The sequence below is a fragment of the Schistocerca americana genome, chromosome 2 (genome assembly GCF_021461395.2).
Source record: "Schistocerca americana isolate TAMUIC-IGC-003095 chromosome 2, iqSchAmer2.1, whole genome shotgun sequence".
NCBI lineage: Eukaryota > Metazoa > Arthropoda > Insecta > Orthoptera > Acrididae > Schistocerca > Schistocerca americana.
In genome coordinates this window covers 957500989-957525841 of record NC_060120.1, presented here as the reverse complement: position 1 = coordinate 957525841, position 24853 = coordinate 957500989, and the positions used below count along the sequence as shown (strand labels likewise).

The following is a 24853-nucleotide window of genomic DNA, read 5'->3' as shown; positions in this document are numbered from 1 at the left end:
CCATTCTCCGACTGATAGTGCAACCATATCGGCAGCAGATTGGCTAGACATTCGTCGTCTTCTTCCGCGCCCCCATCATGCACAAATTGTGAATGACCACCTTCAGGAAAACGACATCGCTCGACTAGAGTGGGCAGCATGTGGTCCACAGATTAACCCTATCGAAGATGCCTGGATCGATTGAAAATGGCTGTTTGTGGACGACATGACCCACCAACCACTCTAAGGGATCTACGCCGAATCGCCGTTGAGGAGTGAGACAATCTGGACCAACGGTGCCTTGATAAACTTGTGCATAATATGCCACGACCAATACAGGTATACATCAATGCAAGAGGACATGCTACTGGGCATTAGAGGTACTGTTGTGTACAGCAATCTGGACCACCACCTCTGAAGGTCTCGCTGTATGGTGGTACAAAATGCAGTGTGTGGTTTTCATGAGCAATAAAAGGAGTGGAAATGATGTTTATGTTGATCTCTATTCCAGTTTTCTGTTCAGGTACCGGAACTCTCGGAACTGAGACGATGTAAAACTTTTTTCTTATGTGTATTTGAATAACACTTCTGCCACAGTGACATGTGCACCTAAACACAAAAACTATTGATATATTGATTGTTTGACACGGTGTCAAATCAACTCGTGGAAAGCAATGTTGTAGACAATACAACACGATATTTTATTTTCACGTACGTTTTTATATATGTGATAATAATAGTGAAGGTAGAAAATGGAAGTGTGTTCCAGTGTTATAAACCACAACGAGCTCTTGCAAACACAGTGATACCTACCAGGAACATATAAAACTTTGTTAGCTTGGGAGAGTTCCGGCGACTTTTCTGGTCAAGGTATGGTGTGGCAAGCACGAAAATCAGAAGTGACGGTCTGGGGTGCCATTTCTTGTCATAGCAGGACCCCTTTGGGTGTCATCTGTGACATCCTTACAGCACATCATTACGTCGACTGTTTTGTACTCTCCTTTTGTTTCCATTCATGGCAAGCCGTTCTGAGCTAACATTTCAGCAAGATAGCGTCCGACCGATCATGGCGAGAGTTTCTATAGTTTATCTTTGTGGTTACCAAACCCCACCTTGGTCAGGAAGATCTCCGAACCTTTCCCCAGTTAGTAAAGTTTGGAGCATATCAGCATCTCGATATTTTCACTATCTAAATCGCCAATTGGACAGAATTTGGCACTATATTCCCCATGATGACACCCAATGAATCTATTAATCAATGCCAATAGTCAGAGGTGTACCAAAGCTTTACTGAGTTGCCCAATTTGTGAAGTTCTTTCTCTTGAGCGAATCACCCAGTTTCTCTGAAACTGTAATCATTTGTATGAATGTGGATGTGCACCACATCTATCGATTTCCATATCATTCGAATAATTCCTTCGTGGTGCCTCTTTTTCTCTGAGCGTATTTATTACCAGCTTATGACTTAAATCATGGGACCACCTACAACAGCCATTATTGTCAGAGTTGTCTCTGTTTCTTCTCCCAGTCAAGTTATTGAACTGAGGTTCGAAGTTTTTTTAGCGCACTGGCGAAAAGTATGGAGACTAAGTTATGAGAAAACATCTGTTGTAGACTGATACGACTTATTGTGGAATGTGCTGATACGTTTCAGATTATTTGATTGGACATTTTATCACATCTCAGTTCCACAAACTGATACGAAGGACACATAACGTCCTAGTCGTCTTAAGGCGAACTCCAAGAGTACATTGTGGCTGATGTAGAATTTCTGACAAACGAAAGAATATGTGCAGATTGAAAAGAAGGAATATTAGGCGATAATGTTGTCCACCTGTATTGTTGATTTTAGTTTAAAAAAAAAAACACCCTAACGCGTTCCGGTCACAGCCATAGTCATAATCCGTCAGATAAGAAACAGAAACATTCAAAACGTCGGTACACTACATCTTGTCATTTCTCATGTATACCTCCACCATACACTTGTGCTGTTTACTGAGGCAGAATGCTTAAAATAAAAATCTGCTGCCGCTTGTTAGCATCAAATGCAAACAGACTTCTACAATTTTTTCTACTATTCTTAAAAAAATTGTTCAAATGGCTCTGAGCACTATGGGACTTAACATCTGTGGTCGTTAGTCCCCTAGAACTTAGAACTACTTAAACCTCACTAACCTAAGGACATCACACACATCCATGCCCGAGGCAGGATTCGAACCTGCGACCGTAGCAGTCGCGCGGTTCAGGACTGAGCGCCTAGAACCGCTAGACCACCGCGGCCGGCCTACTATTCTTAGTTAGCAGCACTAGTCTATGGTACAAATAGGCATGAGAACTGACAAGATACAGTGTATCGAAATTTTAACAGTGATATGTTTCCATTTCGTCCTTTATATGTATTATTATAATAATTTTAGAAATACAGCCACTGATTTGTTCTACTTCTAATCTGACAGATTGTGATGATGGCTGTGACCGAAATACCATAGGGCGTATAATTAAAACACGTAGCGATCTAGATGGACAATTATATTAGTTGATAACTATGATCGCGGACTCACATAATGATGTTAAGTCATTTATAGACAAGGAAGATTAGAATTTAGCGCCTCGCCGACTCTCGTTAGGGTTGTAACTTAAGGCTGGAATGAACAACGAAGAGGGAGAAACTCGACTGAGTCCATTTCAAAAAGAACCGTCCTAGCATGGGGGTTAAATGATACAAGGAAACGACGAAGAATCCTAATCCATTGGCTGAACGGACATCTGAATCGTTTCCATCGCGAAAGCGAGTTCCGTTCGACTTCTTGTGCGCCACCTCGCTTAGGTGTAGCAAACAGACAAATGCACCTGAAACCCAAAGCCAAAAACCAACAGACTGTGCCCAGCCAGAAACAGTACATATGTTCCGTATAACTTAGTCCTTCAACTTCCAGAAACAACCATGCTCTGCTACTAAAATGGTGCACACTACTGTAGTAACGTCGCCTGGGAATGGAAGGACTGGGCAAAACGACGACTGAACATCATTCGTATCAAGATTTTTATTCGTGTTCTTCCGAAAAAGTAGCTTTACCAATTAGGTCAGCAGGACCTTGATATATTAAACAAAACAATTCAGACAAGATAATTTAAAAGTTCTTAAGATTTAAGTTTCTTACAAAACTCAATGAAGTCCAAATAAGAGTTTTTTACAATAAGTAGAACATAACCTAAGAACAGTCCCCGAAACAGGCAGGCAATACACATCTCTAGAAAGTGGGGCTAAAATAAAATACCTAAAAGAGAGTATATCAAAAGGAAGAAAAAGAATTAAAGCTGCTCGATATGAAACCACCATGCATTGGGCAATGTGGTCCGGAAGAACGGTCCCAAAATTACTCTAGGCAGACGTGATACGCTCTTCACCATGCTCCTCCTTTTCTAAGCAGCCAGTGGGCCCATGCCCCAAGACACAAACATACAATGATAGCTTGAAGAACAGAAGTAGTTTTTAAATAAAACAAGTAAAAAATTAAGTCATCAGTTAGACCCTGACAGCGCAGACAAAACAGTTGTGGTGAGTTGTTAAAAGGTAATAAGGTACCAGGCCAAGGCAATCCTACCCACTTACACCTGATTGGAAGGAAGTTCAGGAGATTCAGTTTCAAATCACGCTATGCGGTGGAACCGGTAAATGCTTAACTGTCGTGTGGGACGGAAACGTAGGTGGAAGGAAGAAGCGAATGGTTGGCTGATGAACTTCACTTACGTCAAACACAAGCTTGGCTTGGAGTCATAACCCAGCAAAATACAGTACAAGAAACAAGATTTGCCCCATAAGACACATGAGCTTGCGGGCTCCAAATAGCTAAAGAAAACGACTTGGCGATTTATTGTCAATGTAACAAGGAAAAAAAAAAAAAAGAAATGGACGTCATGAATAGTGATACGCTGAACATAAAAAGATTATAAAACCTCAATAATTTAAAAGAGACAGTCAAATCACAGCTTTATGACTGTCAGAAAACTGGAGCTATTACGTTCTCACACGAGTGACATGCTACTCGGATCGCCTGGCTAGACACAGGAACAGGGAACAACAACAGGAGGCTGAACTGAGTCCGATATAGAAGCAGCAGGGCACAAATACACGCTGGAAGCGAACCAGTCACTGTTATCACACTCACAGCGGGGAGCAAGATCAGACTTTACGAATGCCGCGTGGCTTCGGCACCTAAGCAACGGACTAAAAGTAGTTCATCGAACACCCATAGCCGCTTTGCAGTGACAAACAGTGAAAAACTTGGAGCCGCCAGAAAATGTGTGGATGACGATGACCCACCGTTCGCCTCCGAATCTGGCCAGTCAAAGGAATAATATGTCCACTCCCATTTCCGGTGCACGTCCCTCGTGTCCGGAAGATGCTCAGCCAGGCAAACTTGGAGGTCGCCACGGACGGCAGAACAAACAGGAAGCCCGTTATCCCTGAGACCCACGCTGCCCGTGCTGCTTCACTTACTGCCTCTCCTGGAAAAATGCCTCAAAGCCAATCGCTGCAGACGTGCCTCGCCACTTAAACGTCGAAGATCGTGTTCCAGGAGACGTGGCGTCAGCTTTCGATCGTGCAACGGTTCACTATTGTTATTAGTTGTAGCAGAAGCAGTACTAGAAATACTTTCAATATTAACTTCATTAGTGCGTAATCAAGCAGGTGTTGACAGATGTGAAAATTACCGAACTATCAGTTTAATAAGCCACAGCTGCAAAATACTAACGCGAATTATTTACGGACGAATGGAGAAACTGGTAGAAGCCGACCTCGGGCAAGATCAGTTTGGATTCCGTAGAAATGTTGGAACACGTGAGGCAATACTGACCTTACGACTTATCTTAGAAGAAAGATTAAGGAAAGGCAAACCTACGTTTCTAGCATTTGTGGACTTAGAGAAAGCTTTTGACAATGTTGACTGGAATACTCTTGCTTTTATATGGATGTACAAATTTTGTACAAGAGTCGAGGGGCATGAAAGGGAAGCAGTGGTTGGGAAGGACGTGAGACAGGGTTGTAGCCTCTCCCCGATGTTATTCAATCTGTATATTGAGCAAGCAGTAAAGGAAACAAAAGAAAAGTTCGGAGTAGGTATTAAAATCCAGGCAGAAGAAATAAAAACTTTGAGGTTCGCCGATGACATTGTAATTCTGTCAGAGACAGAAAAGGACTTGGAAGAGCAGTTGAACGGAATGGACAGTGTCTTGAAGGGAGGATATAAGATGAACAACAACAAAAGTAAAACGAGGATAATGGAATGTAGTCGAATTAAGTCGGGTGATGCTGAGGGAATTAGATTAGGAAATGAGTCACTTAAAGTAGTAAAGGAGTTTTGCTATTTGGGGAGCAAAATAACTGATGATGGTCGAAGTAGAGAGGATATAAAATGTAGACTGGCAATGGCAAGGAAAGCGTTTCTGAACAAGAGAAATTTGTTAACATCGAATATAGACTTAAGTGTCAGGAAGTCGTTTCTGGAAGTATTTGTATGGAGTGTAGCCACGCATGGAAGTGAAACATGGACAATAAATAGTTTGGACAAGAAGAGAATAGAAGCTTTCGAAATGTGGTGCTACAGAAGAATGTTGAAGATTAGGTGGGTAGATCACATAACTAATGAGGAGATATGGAATAGGATTGGGGAGAAGAGAAGTTTGTGGCACAACTTGACTAGAAGAAGGGATCGGTTGGAGTGAAATATGGACAATAAATAGTTTGGACAAGAAGAGAATAGAAGCTTTGGAAATGTGGTGCTACAGATGAATGTTGAAGATTAGGTGGGTAGATAACTAATGAAGTGGTATTGAATAGGATTAGGGAGAAGAGAAGTTTGTGGCACAACTTGAGTAGAAGAAGGGATCGGTTGGTAGGACATGTCCTGAGGCATCAAGGGATCACAAATTTAGGATTGGAGGGCAGCGTGGAGGGTAAAAATCGTAGAGGGAGACCAAGAGACGAAGACATTAAGCAGATTCAGAAGGATGTAGGTTGCAGTAGGTACTGGGAGATGAAGGAGCTTGCACAGGATAGATTAGAATGGAGAGCTGTATCAAACCAGTCTCAGGACTGAAGACCACAACAACAACAACAACAACAACAACAACAGTGCATAATCAGTATTATTTACTCCTACTGTCAATGTAGACATTCAAATCATTTTGATACTATCTGCCATACTATAATTGTTATTTCTTAGGGAACTATGATGTAAAGAAAGTACTGTATGTGTGAAATCCTGGTGTGATGTAGAGAGGATCTGATGGCCCTAATCAGGTCAGGCTAAATGAGTGAATAAATAAATAAATAGAATATGTCAGAGGATTTTAAGGTTTGACGTGAGTTGAAGTAAAATCTTTTGGATAGCACTTGATAATGGCCTTAAGCCCGAAACTTAATTGTGAAATAAAGTCTCCCTGCAGTCAACGGCGAATATGATATCCTTTAAAAAATTCTACGTGACTGTGAACTACAATCATGAGATGTTAATCGAGTGGTCACTTACGTGTTATGTAGGACTGTAAGGATAATTACGTTCAGAAGGTTTATAACTATCAAAAGATTACGTTTTAATCACCGATAATACATCTGGTCTTGAATTTTTCTAGGTCAATGTATGTCGTAAGTTATCGATTCTTTTGTATCAATGTTTTAATTAAGTGATTTTAATTAAATCATCAGCTTTGGATGAAACAAAGCACTTGTATCGAGGCATTTCGACCATGTACGTAGATTGTTATACTTTACTACTTTAGAATGCTTTAAAAACAAAGTAGTTGAGCATTACGGTCATATTACGCTTTGTAGGCTTTGCTTAGTTAAAAACATCTTTTTTAGTGAGAGATAAGCTTGTCTTCCAGTAACTGCTAGTCGCTCTGGGGACAATTTCTAAAAGAGAATGGTTCAAATGGCTCTGAGGACTATGGGACTTAATTTCTGAGGTCATCAGTCCTCTGGAACAGAACTACTTAAACCTAACTAACCTAAAGACATCAAACATATCCATGCCAGAGGCAGGATTCGAACCTGCGACCGTAACGGTCGCGCGGTTCCAGACTGTAGCCGCTAGAACCGCTCGGCCACCCCGGCCGGCTCTAAAAGAGAAGCCAAATACGAATAAAGTAATTGCAAGTAAAGAGATCGATATAGAAAGAGACGAATAATGTTAAGCAATTTTATGTTATAGCCAAAAGTGACTGCTACGTTACATTAGAGTCGAATTGTACTGGGCGAACATGTAGGTTGTGATGATCAGAGGGCTTTCGTTCTGAAGCAATCGATGAGATACAGATTTAGTTCTCCAAAGGTTAATCTACGAAATGAACGGAGAATAAAAAGAATTATATGGCACAGTGAACTTGTATCAACTGTTGTGTATGAATTGTGGAATTTGTCGTTCTCATGTAACAGGAGAGCCACCGCAGTTGCTACTGGAAGTGTAGAAGATGGCTGCCTCTGCATCGGCAGTGGATCTGCGCTGACAACGGTGTGTCTCGATATGTTGCAGCTCGCGCCATCAGCTGCTACCAGTGTAACTCCTTCGAGGATCCTGACTGCGACAAGATAACGATGGGCAACGCGACGTACGATCGCCTTCTCAAGCCGTGTGACGGCGACTATAACGGGGCGGAGCCCTTCTGCCGCAAAATGGTTCAAACGCGTGAGTACTGCACACAGTATCTACATTTAGTGAACAATCTGAACAGCTTTCGCAGAAATGAAATAATTTTCTTCCGCTACTGAGTTAGCAATGTCGTAGTAATACACTGCTGAGCCAAAACATTACGACAAACGGGTTAACAGCGTGTTGGTTGACGTTTGGAACGCAATACAGCAGCAATTTGCTGGTGTCGATTCGGCGAGTCCTTGGTAAGTTCCTAGAGGTATGTGGCAACAGTAACCGCACATCACGTGTTTGCGGTCGGTGGATGCGTTTTTGGCTTCCACCAGCGTGCAAGATGTATTCTGTCGGGTTCAGATCAGATGAATTTGGAGGCCAGGATATCAACATGAGCTCACTATCATGCTCGCTGTGACATGGACATTTAGTCTGCTGGAAGAGGCTATGTCTATTGGGGGAGACATCTAGGGATGCAAGGGATGCAAGTGGTGAACAATAATGTTCACTTAATCCTCAGCAGTCACGGCGCCTTCGTTGCTACCAGAGATCCCAGGGATGCCCAGCTGAATATCCCCCACAGCTTAATACTGCCCCATTGATCTGTGTCCCTGCTACAGTACATGCCTGTTCAAATCGATGACGGAGTATCCAGACACGACCAATGACATGTTGTAACAAGAAACCTGATTCATCCGGCTGGGCGACACTTTTCTGTTGATCGACGGTCCGATCTCTATGATCCCGTGCCCAGTACAGTCGTAACTGACAATGTCTTGGGTCGGCATGGGGTGGCGTAGGTGTCATCTGCTGCGCAGCCTCATGTTCAACAATTTGTACTGAATCATGTGTTCCAAAACACTTGTTACGCACTGGTATTGCAGTCTGTCGTCAGATCTGTCACAAATTGCCACTTGTCCTGCGCGTGGTTTCACCATCTTTCAACCACTTTCCATATATGTTCACAACAGTAGCAAGTGAACATCTAATTAGCTTCACTCTTTCCGAGATGCTCGTTTTCAGTTGCTGGGCCATAATTATCTACGTCAGTGAAAATTTCTCCATCTGCAACCCGCATCGTCTCTAGAATCAGTCCCCACTCGAGTCTGCTCCACTTATATACTTTCCCCAAGTCTTCAGTTCATACAGTAAGATTTGCTGTAAACGTACTTGCTGGCTTTCGCCACGGTTCCCAAGTAGGCTCTGTCGACTGCTAGCTGGCACCTGTTCAAGGAGCTTCGTTTGTTTTCCGTGATAGCCACAGTTCTATTTCGCGAGCAAAGTTCTTTGATTGCTACCTGCTGGCAAATGAGGAGACCTGTTTAGGGTCTGATGTCACAGCCTGCTAGGCAGGATCTCACAGGGAACGCTGGTTAACCACCCCAAATGAAATATGACACGCCCGCCGGGTATATACAATTTTCTCAAAAAATTTTCTGGTAAAATTCTATGATTACTCGCATCTCTTACTCCAATTCATGAGCTTCTTAATGAACTGCCTATAATTTTGTTAATGATCATAGTTATTGTCGTATCTCGACAATATGCAACATAATGATCGAAATTCCAATAGTTTGCACTGAAAATTAAGGGTTGCTATGTGTTTGCATTTGGTGCATGTTAAGTCACACATTACTGCATATGAAATGTAGCTAAGATACTGAACTTTTCCTTAGTGTTGGGAGCAGATCATTTATCTACAATGTATGTTGCTCACACAGTTCCGCTCGAGACCTGGAGTATAGAAGTAGAATGAAACATTCGTAACATACCTTCTATCTCAAACTGTTTGAGATATCGAAACGAGATTTTGGCAAACGTTAGCCCACAAGAGGAGAGAATTTGGCATATGGTTAATGCGCAGAAATTACTTTTAACCGCTATATGGAAGTAACTTCAGATATCTTCGATGGAGTAATGTAATTTTAAGGGTCATCAATAACTGATGAGAAGAGAGTGCTGTGGGTTTTGCAATAACATATGTGAATAAATTATTCGTTTATTTTTGTACCATGAGTGGGCTCCTTCATAAACTATTGGCCTGTCTTGGCCCTCTGTTCTTAGGTTCATAATACACTGTTTCAGGATTCTGACGCAATGTAAACTACATTACACTGTTAGTGAGATAAATGTTTGTGAACTCTAACTTTTTTTATAAAAGAAGAAAACTTTAACAAAAGAGCAAGAGAACTATGTATTAGAATTCGTCACTGATGACACTTTTATGAAGAAAGTGAAAAGGAGTAAGAAGTCTGGAGAAAATGAAACGCAACTTCTTTTGTTATTTCAGCACAATCCCATACCCTAAGTATTTTAATAATAAACTTCTGGAACTGAAACTTCTCAAAGAGTTATATTTCTGTATATTAATGATCCGAGAAATACGAAAACAATTCACCGCTCATTGTATAATAACTTTTAGTTCTTATTCCTACACAGACTGAAGGACTGTATTTGTCACCTCAACTATATTTTTTCGCCTGAAACGCAATTTAGCTCGCCAAAGACACTGATAATCTGTTTTCACCTTCCGCTCATGAACACAAACTATAAAGTACACACCCACCGCATGAGCGAGCTTTGACCAAAGCATATGATTGGTTTAAACGGCTTATAGATGGTCCGGAGTGTTTGAGAAATGACAAACACTCTAGCCGACTTTAAATGAAACAACAAGTTCACTGTTACTAGTCACCGTTTTATTTATTTCCACGACGCGTTTCGAAGGTTTAAACCTCCATCATCGTGTGGATTTACATTAGTAAGTATTACATTTGTGTGTGTGTTGTGTTACGATTTTTTGGAGGAACATGTGGCACTGCCTAGTGGAGAAACGAGACACTATTTCAGAATATGGTTTAGGATTACTTTTGACGAAAAATTAAACTGATATCTAATGGTAAACATAAAATAAGTAAACTACAGTACCTTCAGTGATCACAGGTTCCTTTTGCTATCGTAACACATCACATGTATACTGCCACATTGTAAACAAATATGGCGTCTGGAATCAGCTGGGTGCAAGGTTCGTATAGCGGAAGTGAAGACATAATCGCAAAGTGCAAAGAATACACATCATAACAATATTATTACAGAATAATTGCTTTAAGCATTTGGCGGTGTTTGTTTTGAGGTGTCAAATATATGTGTGTGTACTTCCGGTGGTATATAAATCCAATTCTGACAAGTTAAAACAGCAAACATTCGTACTCGTTTATACAATCAGGTGAAATGTTAAAATGGCTTAAACTTCATACTTATTGATAACAATTATGATAACAATTAGGTGAAATGTTACAGACTGTAATTACAATGATCATATTGGCTACAACATTAAAATCATACATACATTACACTCTTTGATTGGGGTTAATAAACAGATGTGAAGTGAGGGGCTGGAGGCAGAAGGAGAGGTAGAGAGAGAGAAAGAGTGTGTGTGTGTGTGAGTGAAAGGGAGAGGGAGAGGGAGGGAGGGAGAGAGAGAGAGAGAGAGAGAGAGAGAGAGAGAGAGAGAGAGGGAGAGAGGAAAGTGTGATTATATGAGAGGAAACATTTACATGGCAAGGAGTCTTAAGATTGCATGTTGCATATATTAGCTGCCTAAAGGTTGGGGTAATACATTGGTTAATGCTATAAAATATGTAGATAGATATACATTTATGCCAGTAGTTGGTGTACATACAGTTTTAAGCTGACAAGGGGTACAAGCTGTTGGTGTGATGAATTATCTGTGAATGAGGTCAACCTCTTGTACTCTTGGCAGCTGTCAATATTTATGGTAAATATTAGGTGTGTGTGTGTGTGTGTGTGTGTGTGTGTGTGTGTGTGTGTGTGTGTGCAGTTTTATGAGTGGAGGCAGTTTCTGAAAACGGAGATGATACTATTGTAAATATTGTCATTTTTGTCATTTAAGATGGACTCTGGTTGTTTCATTTGATGTTTGTATATTTGGAGTGTTTCAAGGATGTCTAGTTTTCTGCCTTTTGGTTGGATGTGTAAGATGCTAATACTTGTGTTGTTAACATGGTGTTTTGTTTCATGCAGGTGGGTAGCTATTGCTGATGTGTGATATTTTTTGTTATTTAGTGCTGCCATGTGTTCCTTGAACCTAATCTCAAATGATCTGCCTGTCTGGCCTATGTAGAAGCAGTCACAGTCCAAACATTCAATTTTGTACACACCTGTGTGATGAAGTGGGTTTCGTGTGGCGATGTTGTTTACAAATGTGGCAGTATACATGTGATGTGTTACGATAGCAAAAGGAACCTGTGATCACTGAAGGTACTGTAGTTTACCTATTTTATGTTTACCATTAGATATCAGTTTAATTTTTCGTCAAAAGTAATCCTAAACCATATTCTGAAATAGTGTCACGTTTCTCCACTAGGCAGTGCCACAAGTTCCTCCAAAAAATCGTAACACAACACACACACAAATGTAATACTTAATAATGTAAATCCACCCGATGGTGGAGGTTTAAACCTTCGAAACGCGTCGTGGAAATAAATAAAACGGTGACTGGTAACAGTGAACTTGTTGTTTCACTTAATGTCAGTAACAGTCATGGTAAAGCCTAACCTAAAAATGTTCGCATTTAAAGTTAAAACTCTAGCCGACTGTCATCAAGTACATCTTCCTCACCTGCTAGTTAAATAATACACTATTTCAGGATTCTTTTGCAATTGCAACTGCATTGGAGTGTCTGCACTAAGAATGTATGTAAACTCTACGGTGGTTTGGCAAAAGAAGCAAATTTTAACATACCATCAAGAAAAGTTAGATACTCGTGTAACTCAAAACTCGTCACCAATGACACATACCTGAAGAAAAAAAAAGGAATAAGGAGTCTTGCGAAATAAATCACCACCTTTTTTGCAATTTCGGCCGAATCCTATACCCCACGGTATTTTTGGTAATTAATGGCTGGGACTAAGAATTACCAGAGGATTTTATTTCTAGATCTCATTGAGCTGAGAGACAGGAAAATAATTAAGTTTTTAGAATCCTGTTCGACATATTTCCCCAAACGGCGACATTAGCATTTATGATCGCAAAATATCTAAACTTTATACATACTCTTTACTGAAATGGTTCAAAGAACACAAAGCGAATTCTTTTGTAATCGTAAATTGGAATCAAACTTATCAGATATCAGTTTTACTGGCCACTTTCTGGGGTATCACAGAACAATGCACTAGGTCACACTATAAAGATTCCACTTTCCTTCATGGGCTGTTTAGGTGAAGATACCAAACAGCGAGGTTACCGCTTTCATCGGATTAGGGAAGGACAGGGAAGGAAGTCGGCCGTGCCCTTTCAAAGGAACCATCCCGGCATTTGTCTGGAGCGATTTAAGGAAATCACGGTAAACCTAAATCAGAATGGCCGGACGCGGGATTGAACCGTCGTACTTCCGAATGCGAGTCCAGTGCGCTGACCACTGCTCCACCTCGCTCGGTTTTCCTTCATGTGTAGGCACCGAACGCACCTTCGCACCCTGCGTTGTACACGTAGTTGCATTAGGTTGATCGTCATGCATAGCAACGACACAATATGTTTGACTTCCTGATTTTCTGAGACTGCTGTTACGATCTTGTTTTTATATAGATGTACAAATGTTGTACAAGAGTCGAGGGGCATGAAAGGGAAGCAGTGGTTGGGAAGGGAGTGAGACAGGGTTGTAGCCTCTCCCCGATGTTATTCAATCTGTATATTGAGCAAGCAGTAAAGGAAACAAAAGAAAAATTTGGAGTAGGTATTAAAATCCATGGAGAAGAAATAAAAACTTTGAGGTTCGCTGATGACACTGTAATGCTGTCAGAGACAGCAAAGGACTTGGAAGAGCAGTTGAACGGAATGGACAGTGTCTTGAAAGGAAGATATAATATGAACATCAACAAAAGCAAAACGAGGATAATGGAATGTAGTCGAATTAAGTCGGGTGATGCTGAGGGAATTAGATCAGGAAATGAGACACTTGAAGTAGTAAAGGTGTTTTGCTGTTTGGGGAGCAAAATAACTGACGATGGTCGAAGTAGAGAGAATATAAAATGTAGACTGGCAATGGCAAGGAAAGCGTTTCTGAAGAAGAGAAATTTGGTAACATCGAGTATTGATTTAAGTGTCAGGATGTCGTTTCTGAAAGTATTTGTATGGAGTGTAGCCATGTATGGAAGTGAAACATGGACGATAACTAGTTTGGACAAGAAAAGAATAGAAGCTTTCGAAATGTGGTGCTACAGAAGAATGCTGAAGATTAGATGCGTAGATCACGTAACTAATGAGGAGGTATTGAATAGAATTGGGGAGAAGAGAAATTTGTGGCACAACTTGACAAGAAGTGACCACCTCGGTTGGTAGGACATGTTCTGAGGCATCAAGGGACCACAAATTTAGCAATTGAGGGCAGTGTGGAGGGTAAAAATCGTAGAGGGAGACCAAGAGATGAATACACCAAGCAGATTCAGATGGATGTAGGTTACAGTAGGTACTGGGAGATGAAGAAGCTTACACAGGATAGAGTAGCATGGAGAGCTGCATCAAACCAGTCTCGGGACTGAAGACCACAACAACAACAACAACAAATGTTGTGCTGAAATTCTATTCCTTTCTACGATAATGGCTCGCTCTGCTTAAAGGCATTTAATTCTCCAGTGTGTGAAGCTACCAAGGATCTCCAATGTAACTTTATTAACAAGTTTGATAGCGTTTCTTCTGACATTAATTTATTTCGATTTCCGTTTCTTGAGTATTAATAATAATGTGGCTTCACTTTTTTGATCGACGATAGCGTCATTAACTCTGTTTCGGTTGCGTTACGCACTGTCGACATACAGTCCCATCAGCTGGTGGATGACATTACGTTTCCGGTAGCGTCTGGTGTTTTGTCTGTCATCCTGTTCTGTCATTCCTCGGATGTTAATTACACCAGCTACGAACAGTAAATAGCAATACTAATTGTGACTTATACGTTCGACATACGAGGGGCGTTCAACATGTGATGCAACACATTTTTTATGAAGGCAGGTTGGTTTTCTTCAGATTCCGGTACACGATATTATTTCCCACTGTTTTTGCTACTAAAACCCTATTTTTCAACATAATCTCCTTTTAATGCGACCGCCTTACGTTATAATACTGGGAGGACCTGTATGTTCGCATGGTACCACTCTCTGCATCAATAACCTCCCCATCATCCACATACCGTTTCGCGCGGAATCCTTCCTCCATTGATCCAAACTCGTTGCTCGTTATGGTCTTCTGTTAGGCGACGAGAGCCCAGTGGCACTACACTTTAGAGTACCCCAACTGTTGGACGAGTGTGTCAGTACTGCCAACTGAGACGTCCAGTTTTGCAACAAAATGTTTGTTTGTAATCTGTCGATTACCACGAATGAGTGACCGCAGGTTCCAACTTTGCACGCCTCACAGCTGTGGGCGGCGGGCTGGCACGCGGGAGATCGGACAAGTTGGCGCAATCTCGTTGCGATGACAGACGACTCGCCCAGTGACTCACCGTGCTTTTGTTCACTGCCGGGTCTCCGTAGACATTCTGCAAGCACCTACGAATATCTGCGATGCTATGGTTTTCCGCTGAAAGAAACTCAATGGTAGCTCATAGCTTGGAACGCACCTCCGTTACAGACGCCATTTTGAAGGCTACGCATAGCGCCATCACCTATGAAATTTTAAGTGCTGAAACATGAATATTTCACGATGTCCCACAACACATTCGCGTTTTTTCAACCAAAACAGGCCGAGAAGAAAAGTGTGTTGTAAACTACTGGCCATTAAAATTGCTACACCACGAAAATGACGTGCTACAGACGCGGAATTTAATCGACAGGAAAAAGATGCTGTGATATGCTAGTCATTAGCTTTTCAGAGCATTCACACAAGGTTGGCGCCGGTGGCGACACCTACAACGTGCTGACATGAGGAAAGTTTCCAACCGATTTCTCAAACACAAACAACAGTTGACCGGCGTTGCCCGGTGAAAGGTTGTTGTGATGCCTCGTGTAAGGAGGAGAAATGCGTACCATCGCGTTTCCGACTTTGATAAAGGTCGGATTGTAGCCTATCGCGACTACGCTTTATCGTATCGCGACATTGCTGCTCGTGTTGGTCGAGATACAATGACTGTTAGCAGAATATGGAATCGGTGGGTTCAGGAGAATAATACGGAACGCCGTGCTGGATCCTAACGGCCTCGTATCACTAGCAGTCGAGATGACAGGCATCTTATCCGCGTGGCTGTAACAGATCGTGCAGCCACGTCTCGTTACCTGAGTCAACAGATGGGGATGTCTGCAAGACAGCAACCATCTGTACGAACAGTTCGACGACGTTTGCAGCAGCATGGACTATCAGCTCGGAGACCATGGCTGCTGTTACCCTTGATGCTGCATCACAGACAGGAGCGCCTACGATGGTGAACTCAACGACGAACCTGGGTGCACGAATGGCAAAACGTCATTTTTTTTTTTGGATGAATCCAGGTTCTGTTTACAGCATCATGATGGTCGCATCCGTGTTTGGCGACATCGCAGTGAACTCACATTGGAGGCGTATATTCGTCATCGCCATAATGGCGTACCAACCGGCGTGATGATATGGGGTGCCAATGGTTACACGTCTCGGTCACCTCTTGTTCGCATTGACGACACTTTGAAGAGTGGACGTTACATTTCAGATCTGTTACGACCAGTGGCTCCACCCTTCATTCGATCCCTGCGAAACCCTACATTTCAGCAGGATAATGCATGACCGCATGTTGCAGGTCCCGTACGGGCCTTTCTGGATACAGAAAATGTTCGAATGCTGCGCTGGCCAGCACATTCTCCAGATCTCTCACCACGTGGAAACGTCTGGTCAATGGTGGCCGAGCAACTGTCTCGACACAATACGCCAGTCACTACTCTTGATGAAGTTTGGTATCGTGTTGAAGCTGCATGGGCAGCTGTATCTGTACAAGCCATCCAAGCTCTGCTTGACTCAATGCCCAGGCGTATCAAGGGCGTCATTACGGCTAGCGCTGGTTGTTCTGGGCACTGATTTCTCAGGATCTATTCACCCAAACTGCGTGAAAATATAATCACATGTCAGTTCTAGTATAATATATTTGTCCAATGAATATCCGTTTATAATCTGCATTTCTTCTTGGTGTAGAAATTTTAATGTCCAGTAGTGTATTTCTTACTGAACGCTCCCTGTAACGACGACTTTACAAGTGAAATATCATGAAAAATCGAACATTTGTTTTGTCAGTAAGCATTTTCTCTTCAGGGGAGTTCCACGCATTCCTAAAACTTGCAAATAATATCAGTGTTTGAAATAAAATATTTTCCACAATTAATTATGTCTCTGTCGTCATGGCGTAAAAATAGCCTTTCCACTGTCTGAGTAAGCGACTAGTTGTCTGTTGTATTTATGGCAATGTGACATGCTAAACACTTTCCGCATAAGAAACGCATTTTTACGTCTTATTGTTTGTGTTAAACATTTAACATGAAATTAAGGGTCCGTGGGAAGACAATTGGGTACGACCACAGTCGACATGAAGTGATGAGCCAGGCGTTATTGTCATTTGATTAACAGCATGTTGGTCCACCTGTGAAACGCTGTACAGCAGTGATATTGTGAGGCATGCATTCGACAAATTCTTGGTAGGTGTCTGATATCTACGTACAGGTCGCGGAAATTATGTAAATTGTGGGCCAGTGGACTGTGGATGTGGAGCTGGCGCTCGATAGCGTCCCAGACGTGTCGCATCGGGTTCAACGTCACAGACGTGTTGCATCGGATTCAGACCAGGTGACCTTGTGGCGAAGACAACGTGAGTTCAGTACCATGCTTCTGAAACCTCCCTGGCACGAATCTGGCCTTGTGATAGGGACAGTTATCCTGCCGGAAGGTAACAGTGAAATCCTGCAGAGGCGTTGGAATTTAATCCAGGACGCTGGCACAAAAACTGATGATCAGGAACTCTACATAAACACATCTCCTCCTCTTTCTGACCGAACACTGGCAGTGCATATTTCCACCACCAGTATTTAAGCCTTGTTGCCTACGAGTCGAGTGCCACTGCAGAAGTGTGCTTTATCAGCATTGGCTATGGAGTAAGGTTATATTTGTTGAACAGAATTGAATATAGTGTACCCTTTCAAAATTAAGATAGTCTATTCTCAAGGAATCACCAATTAAATCTGTGGAAAACATCATTAACGATTTCTCCTGTGGCATACTATCTAGGAGGATTTACTAACGCGCTAGTATCATTTGCAAAAAAGCACACATTCTGGTTGACTAATTGTGGGTGAACGTTCATCCGCACTAACAAGTGTGTCTCCCATGGACCGCCAGGCGCATATTCTCAGGTATTTCGGCAGGAATTTGCAATTTCGTTTCTGCAATGTGTAGCTGGAGTCAACCCCACCCCCCTCCCCCCCAAAAAATACTGCTCAACAACGCTTCCATGCAACAGCCAGTGACACCAGAAAGTGCCGATTTGTTTCCCATTAGCAGCAAAATGGGTTTTAAAGCCCAGTTTTAAGTGTCCATTCGATCGAACGGTCCCAAATTAGTCGAGGAGATATTCATTTTATCCATTTGTGTTAACAGCAACACTGAAATACGAAGAACAACCAGTACTCCAGCAACGACAGCACTGCCCTGGCACATGCAGACTGCTACCCCCATGCAGGAGCGCTGCTCAATTGATGCCGGAGTACTAGTTTTTCTTCGTGTTTTAATGTTCCTGTTAACACAAATGGATAAAAATTATCGCACTACATTAATTTGCGACAGATCAATCGAATGGGCTCGTAAAATCCCGCTTTAAAAATGATTTTGCTCATACTGGGAAACAAATTGACACTTTGTTGTCACTGGGTGTTGCATGAAAGATTTGATGAGCAGCATTTGTTTGGGCTGACTACAGGTACACACTGAAAAAAATAAGCTTCAGTTATCAATGGAAAAATCAGGGAAGATGCGCCTGTCGACGCTTGGGAGTGACAGCCTGTATAGCGAACAGGAGTAGACCCAAAGTAGAGCCCTGTGGGACATACCTCCTGCATTGTACCGAAACACTAAAATTTTCTCTCCAGCGAACGTTGTTTGAAATATTCCACGTAACTTTTTGCTTTGTTTTTGTTAACTGTGATCGAAACCAGTTATTAGTGAAGCCATCGGTTCCATAAAACTTATATTTTTCTAAGAGAGTAATAATTTACGATCTAGAGCAGGGGTTGCCAAAAAAACTTTCTCGAGGACCCCCTCATCGAGCATGATTGGTACCTTGTCATATCACAGTATCAAGTACCTAAAAAAGCCAAATTAAGAGGCTTTTTATACTTTTTCTATTTTTGGTACTTAGAAAAAGCATTGACATATTCATTACTGAAAAAAATTGAGATTAAAACTTTATCAATTTAGACATCATTGTTATTCTTAAATTTTTGATTATTGCTCAAAAACTTTGTCTTCAGATCTGGGTGTTTAGTATAACAAACTCCTTAAAAAATAAAAATTGAGTAAGAACTGAAAATGACAGGAAAAAATGAAAACTGAGTGTATTGGTCTATCAAATGTACTACACTTGAGATTGCATTGAGTAGACATGTGTGAAAAATAAGGAACCACTAATTTCATGCAGGGTATTATTTATTTGAAAAAATACACTTACAACACAGTACTCCATCAGTATACAGTTAGTTTTAATTTTCAGTTCTTAGTTGTCGGCTGCAAAGGGGCAGTGAGCACAGTCTAACGGCATACAGCAGAACTATTTGCCTCTATCTAATTCTAGTTTTGCTAGTGTGCTAGTGTCAGTTGGCTCTAGGAAGACGCTAGACGCAGAGGCTAGCGTTCGCTAAGGCTCTGCTCATGCAGGAAGCGGCCACAACAAAAAATCTGTTATCATACGTGTTGTGTACATAGTTCCATGTAGTCAGCGTGTACACAACTTTCCCACTAGAGCGCGCCCCGCTAAGCACAACAGCGCAGGTGCAGCGCTCGTCCGTCTCTGCACTACAAGATGGCGCTGCCATAGAGACGGACCAAATTCTGCTTCCGCCGATCCGCGTATTAATATGTAACGCAGGCAATGAGATTGCTGCTAACGTAGAACCTTTTCTCCTCATGGATCACACTCGCGCAGTGATACATGAACGCGCGAGGTATTATAACGAGTGTACAGACCTCCGATTAGTCAGTCTGCATTTGTCTGTACCAGTCTGTACGAGTTCTACATTTGTCTGTACCAGTCTATAGTCAAGTATCAGTCTGCGCCTAATAAGATTCTCATATTCCTGTACATAGCCACGAAGATAAATGTATAGACACTTTTGTCAAGTATCAGAGATATGTGTGAGAATAAGATTAACTTCAGACTGTCAATTGTAAATAGCATCCAGAACCAAGTTAATTAATTTTTATGCTTGTTATTATTTTAATAAATGTGTGTGAAAATTAATCAAGTTCTGTTTAAAGTTGGTCACCGTCAATTTGCTACTCTAAGCGTGCAAGTGGCATTTCTATTGTCTGACCTAACGGCAGAAGATAAAAACGTCACGATAAGACCACGAGACATATAGCTGACACTCGCCTACTTCGTTAGAGCGACAAGTCAAATAATCTGATGGTGCGTGTACTGAAGGTCTTACAGTACACACACCACAATACGGAATATATTTAACGTATTTTTTTATTCTAATAGCATCTTGCGGACGCGTCTGGCAAAGCTCGCGGACCCCTGGGGGTCCGCGGACCATCTGGTGGGAACCAGTGATCTAGAGAATCAAATGCCTCGGAAACACCACGAAATGTACCGACTGGCTGTAGATGATCTTCACGCCATTTTTCTCGGGGATGACTAATTCTTTTTACATAGTGCTCACAACGGCCTTTGGGAGGCTGCGTGAAACGTCGTTTCCCAGCGAGTTGCTTTCCCCTGCCTTCAGGCCTGCCGCGTTGCGACACGCCACAAGTCTCATATCCTGTGTTGCAGTGCAACGCGACGAGCCGGTGGTCCGCGTGCGCCGCACGTGCAGCTGGGAGCGCAGCCGCAACCCGTGTTACCAGTACGAGGACGACGACCACCTGGAGGTGGTGTGCCAGTGCTTCGCGGACGGCTGCAACGCGGCCACGGCGCCGGCGTCTCTGGGCGTCGCGACGTTGCTGTCCGGCCTGGCGTCCGTCACGGCCTTCCTGCGGCCGCACTGACTGCCGCTGCAGCTGCCGCTCCTCCAGACCTCGCTCTGGAATCCCGGCCTCTGCACCGCAGCCCGTCCAGCAGGCCGGAGGCCGCCGCTCGTCTCGTCCGGCGAGGTCGTCGTCTCTCCGTGTGGACATCCGCGGCGAAAGTGCTCCGTGTTGTGCTGCGACCCAGTGTCCCGAAGGACCAGCGGTCCCAGAGGCGAAAACTCATCGCGTCTCGCCATCATGATGGCTTGCTTTTGGTCATTTCCATTTCTTACTTCAACCGTATTCTAGAGGCGAGGACAGCGAGATAGCAATGTATCTTATCATAAACGTGACTGCAGTGAGATACGCCCAAATTGCCGCTAATCGCAAGAGTTCTCTCACTGTCCTTGCCTCCACGTATTACCTCTATTTCTCAGCCATCATCATCAGCAATCTTACATTCACTACTGCAGTAAGACACAGCCTTCTCCACGCACTATGACCACTTACATAGTAAATACTCAACAAAATTCAGTTACCTCCGAGAACACTGAAAAGCTCTAACTTCTGCCCCTCTCCCAGATACCTCTCATTTACATTCTGAAGTGAAAATCACTACCCATACAATTTGCACTGTTCACGTGTCGGTGGGATTTTTACACTACGAAGAAACGTCAGGTAACAGGACAAATACTCATGAAATTGATTACATTCTTCTAGAAATATTTGTGACAGCCGTGTAGACGCAGCATGTCAGTATGTTACCATCGAAAAGTACAAAGGGACAAATTTTGAAACATTGCTACCAACAGAATGTGATTATCTGGAAAAATGGTTGTATCATATTATTGTTACTCTACAGACAGATAGAAAGTGCGGTAGGAAACGATAAGTGTGCAGAAAATGCAAACGTTTCTATTACATTCCTCTTATCGAACAACATAGTGGTTGTGTCCTTTGTTAATGGAACCCTTTAAATTCGCCTTTTCTTTCAGCTCTACATACATGTGCTTTTTGTGGTACCAAGTAATCGCACATATGTACTGGAAGCGCGATTCACATCTAATAGCTTATTTACTTCCCCTGCAGCTAATTTTTGAAAATGTGATATGAAGGAGAATACCCTGGACAGGCAGTAAATTTTTAATTCCAAAATAATCAGTATTTTTTCCTTTTTATGGCCCTGTGAAAATATCAGATATACAATGCATTCAGAGAATTTCAGCTTCCAAAAATGTGCTCCAGGAAATTCTACTCTGCAATATGTGTAAAAGTACAAATCTTCAAATATACCAATTTTTTGATGTATATACGACTTGCCACAATAGTGAAACCAATTGTTGTTAAGGTGTAATTTCTTTTTGGAAACGCAAACTTGTGTGAATACATTAAAAACTAAGTTTCGAGCCACAGTGTAGTCTTTGTGACTCTGAATAAAATTATTATGTAAAGAAAATATAAACATCTTCATTCATCTGTTGATTTTATGTAGAAATGGATTTCCAAGATGGGATTCTGTGCTTTATTACACTGTTTGTTAATATGTGAAAGGCTGTGAAAGTGATGTAACTACTTTGAAAGAGAAGTTAATAGAAATTCAACACACACTACCACATGTACATCCAATTAACATTTGTTCATTTTACTATGTTTGTATTTATGTTCTTTCATTACCACATCTTTAAAAAAAACTAGTAAAAGTACACATCATGTCTCTCACACTAACAGAAGTGAATTTATACCTAAGGGTTTATTGTCATGTAGAAGCGGATTTCTGGTTAAGCCAGTACATGATGGATAAATGCTTTATCCAAGATTCTCCTTCGCGACTGTAATTTACGAGCGAGGGAGATAAGTGATTTCTTCTGTTGTTCCTCGTTTCTCTTTTCCACTCAGAAGAATTTCTTCTTACCTTTTACTTTTCTTAATTCTTTTAGAGATAATCATTTATGAATTTATGTTGGAATACGTTTTCAACAGAAGTACATTTCAATAGCGCAGGACGACTTCCTACTCAAAGAGGAATCTGAGATTCTTAGACATATGTGTACCTGACAGTCTGAAGCTACTTTTTTACATCACTCTCTATGCGGGAACTAGAAATCGGATTTCTCTTAATTTTCTTTGTGCCTTGTGGACAGTTGGTTATAAAACTATATCGATACTTTAAAAGCGTATTATTTGCCTGCTGATCTCAAACGGAGATTCGCTTAATGTGCAATGCAAACAGGCAAATCTAACTGAAAAAGGGATACTCTTCAAAGTGTCATTTCTACTATGTTAAGCAAACTTGTACATCCACAAATTGTACATCCACCTTGAAGTTCACACAGGTATATCCAAGGAAAATCATCTACGAGCAATGATTGTACATGTGCCAATGATCGCGCAGTAGAACGAAATCTATTGGTTTCAGCGTTCCACGGGAGAAACGAAGGTGAGCAACCAAATCTCTTCAAAAGCGATGAATATTGCCAAAAACAAAGGTTCATAGAGCAAAACATGTGTTTTAAGAACATGTAAAATCTTGCAAAATTAAAGGTGCGTTACAAATAAAGAAGATATGAATTGATGTTTGTTTTAGCGAGGACATTGGACGACAGTAGTCCATGCAATCTGTTGGCTGTAATGTTGTGGTGGTGTAATTGCTAGCAACCTGCCTATTCCGCAAGGTAATCCGGGTTCAAGTCCTAGCCATGGCTCAAATTTTAATTCATTCCTTCAGCTTCCATAATTATCGTAAAAATAAAGAGTTGATATCGTTTGCTACCTAAACGGTTGTAAAGCACTAAACAATTCGCTACAGTATTTGTATGTGAAGCTTTATCCATTGTTTGTGAGCACTAATCATCTCTGATCAATGGGATTACTCAAGAAAGTATCTTGAAATCTGAAAGTTTGCTTGAGATCTTCTAGGTTCTCCAGGGACTCGCAAATCACTTTGTCAGTGCAACAACCAAGGTACATAATCTTATATATACTGTATCCCGTAAAAGTTTGGTTTTTAGGCGCAAAGTCTACAGACCATGCTTCCAGCACCTTATAATGTAAGTGCTACATCTGATAAATACAAAAATTTTGCAAGGATTACACAGCACATAGTACCTAATATAAGGTCATAATGTCACAATAGTTCTTTCAAATCGTTGAACAATAAACAGATAAAGAATAAAACAATCGCAATTAACAGAATCTTCCGTCGGTTGTTCTTGGTAGAACAACATTATAATAAATGTGTCATACTCCATGTTCCATACCTCCTGATGCAGCCTTGTCTAGTACTAATTTTATTTTGTTTTATTAGTTTTGTTTATTAATATAAACTGTTATGTAGGCATGCCATTCCTATTTTGTCCTAAAGGTTTTCCTGTCAACTCCATTGTTATTTATGTACTGTTCAGTTTTTACTTTTTCGTTGCAAGATGTTACTTACTGTATGTTTCTACTTCAGTCTAGATGTGTTACTTCTCTTCCAATGTTGTTTGCTAACATTTAACTTCTTTGGTGATTGTACTCAGTAAATGTCTGAAGATGGCCATGTAAGCCGAAAACCGGTTAACAATCGCAATACTTTTTCTAAAGCGATACTGCAAGGTAATCTTTTGGGTACACGATGGGATCTACAAGGTAAGCTTTAGCTTTGAAGCTTTAACAACACCCGCATTTACAGACAAAACTATGGCTGCAAGGTCTGCCTGTTATGCAAACAACTGCTTTTCACATCAAATTCAGACGTGTGTCAGCACCTTTATGCCATCGCCAATCGGTATTTTTTATTTAGTTCTTTAAAATGTAAACGAGTTTTAGTGACATTTATTGTAACGAAAATTAGGCCTAAAACAGTTATTGTAGGTTGTTATCATCGCCTTGGATAATGCAGTGCTCTCTGCACATTATTGGATATTTGCATCTATAAGTATCCATTAATGTATAGAGGACCTTACATAACTCAACAATGTAAAAATTAAGGCACTGATAGCAACAGACAGAATCTGTCTTTAGGCCTAATTTTCGTGAGAGTAATTGTCACTTCAAACATGTTA

General features: G+C 41.5%; 1 protein-coding gene across 1 annotated transcript in view; it reads left to right on the top strand.

The window, feature by feature from the left end:
* The window catches only part of LOC124595409, a 121505-nt gene extending 99258 nt beyond the window's left edge, over nt 1–22247 (top strand). The window contains exons 3-4 of the mRNA XM_047134138.1: nt 7515–7667; nt 20635–22247. Coding sequence (XP_046990094.1) covers nt 7515–7667; nt 20635–20849 — 368 coding nt within the window. The 3' untranslated portion in view covers nt 20850–22247. The remainder of the gene's footprint in view (nt 1–7514; nt 7668–20634) is intronic.
* The last annotated feature ends 2606 nt before the right edge of the window (nt 22248–24853 follow it).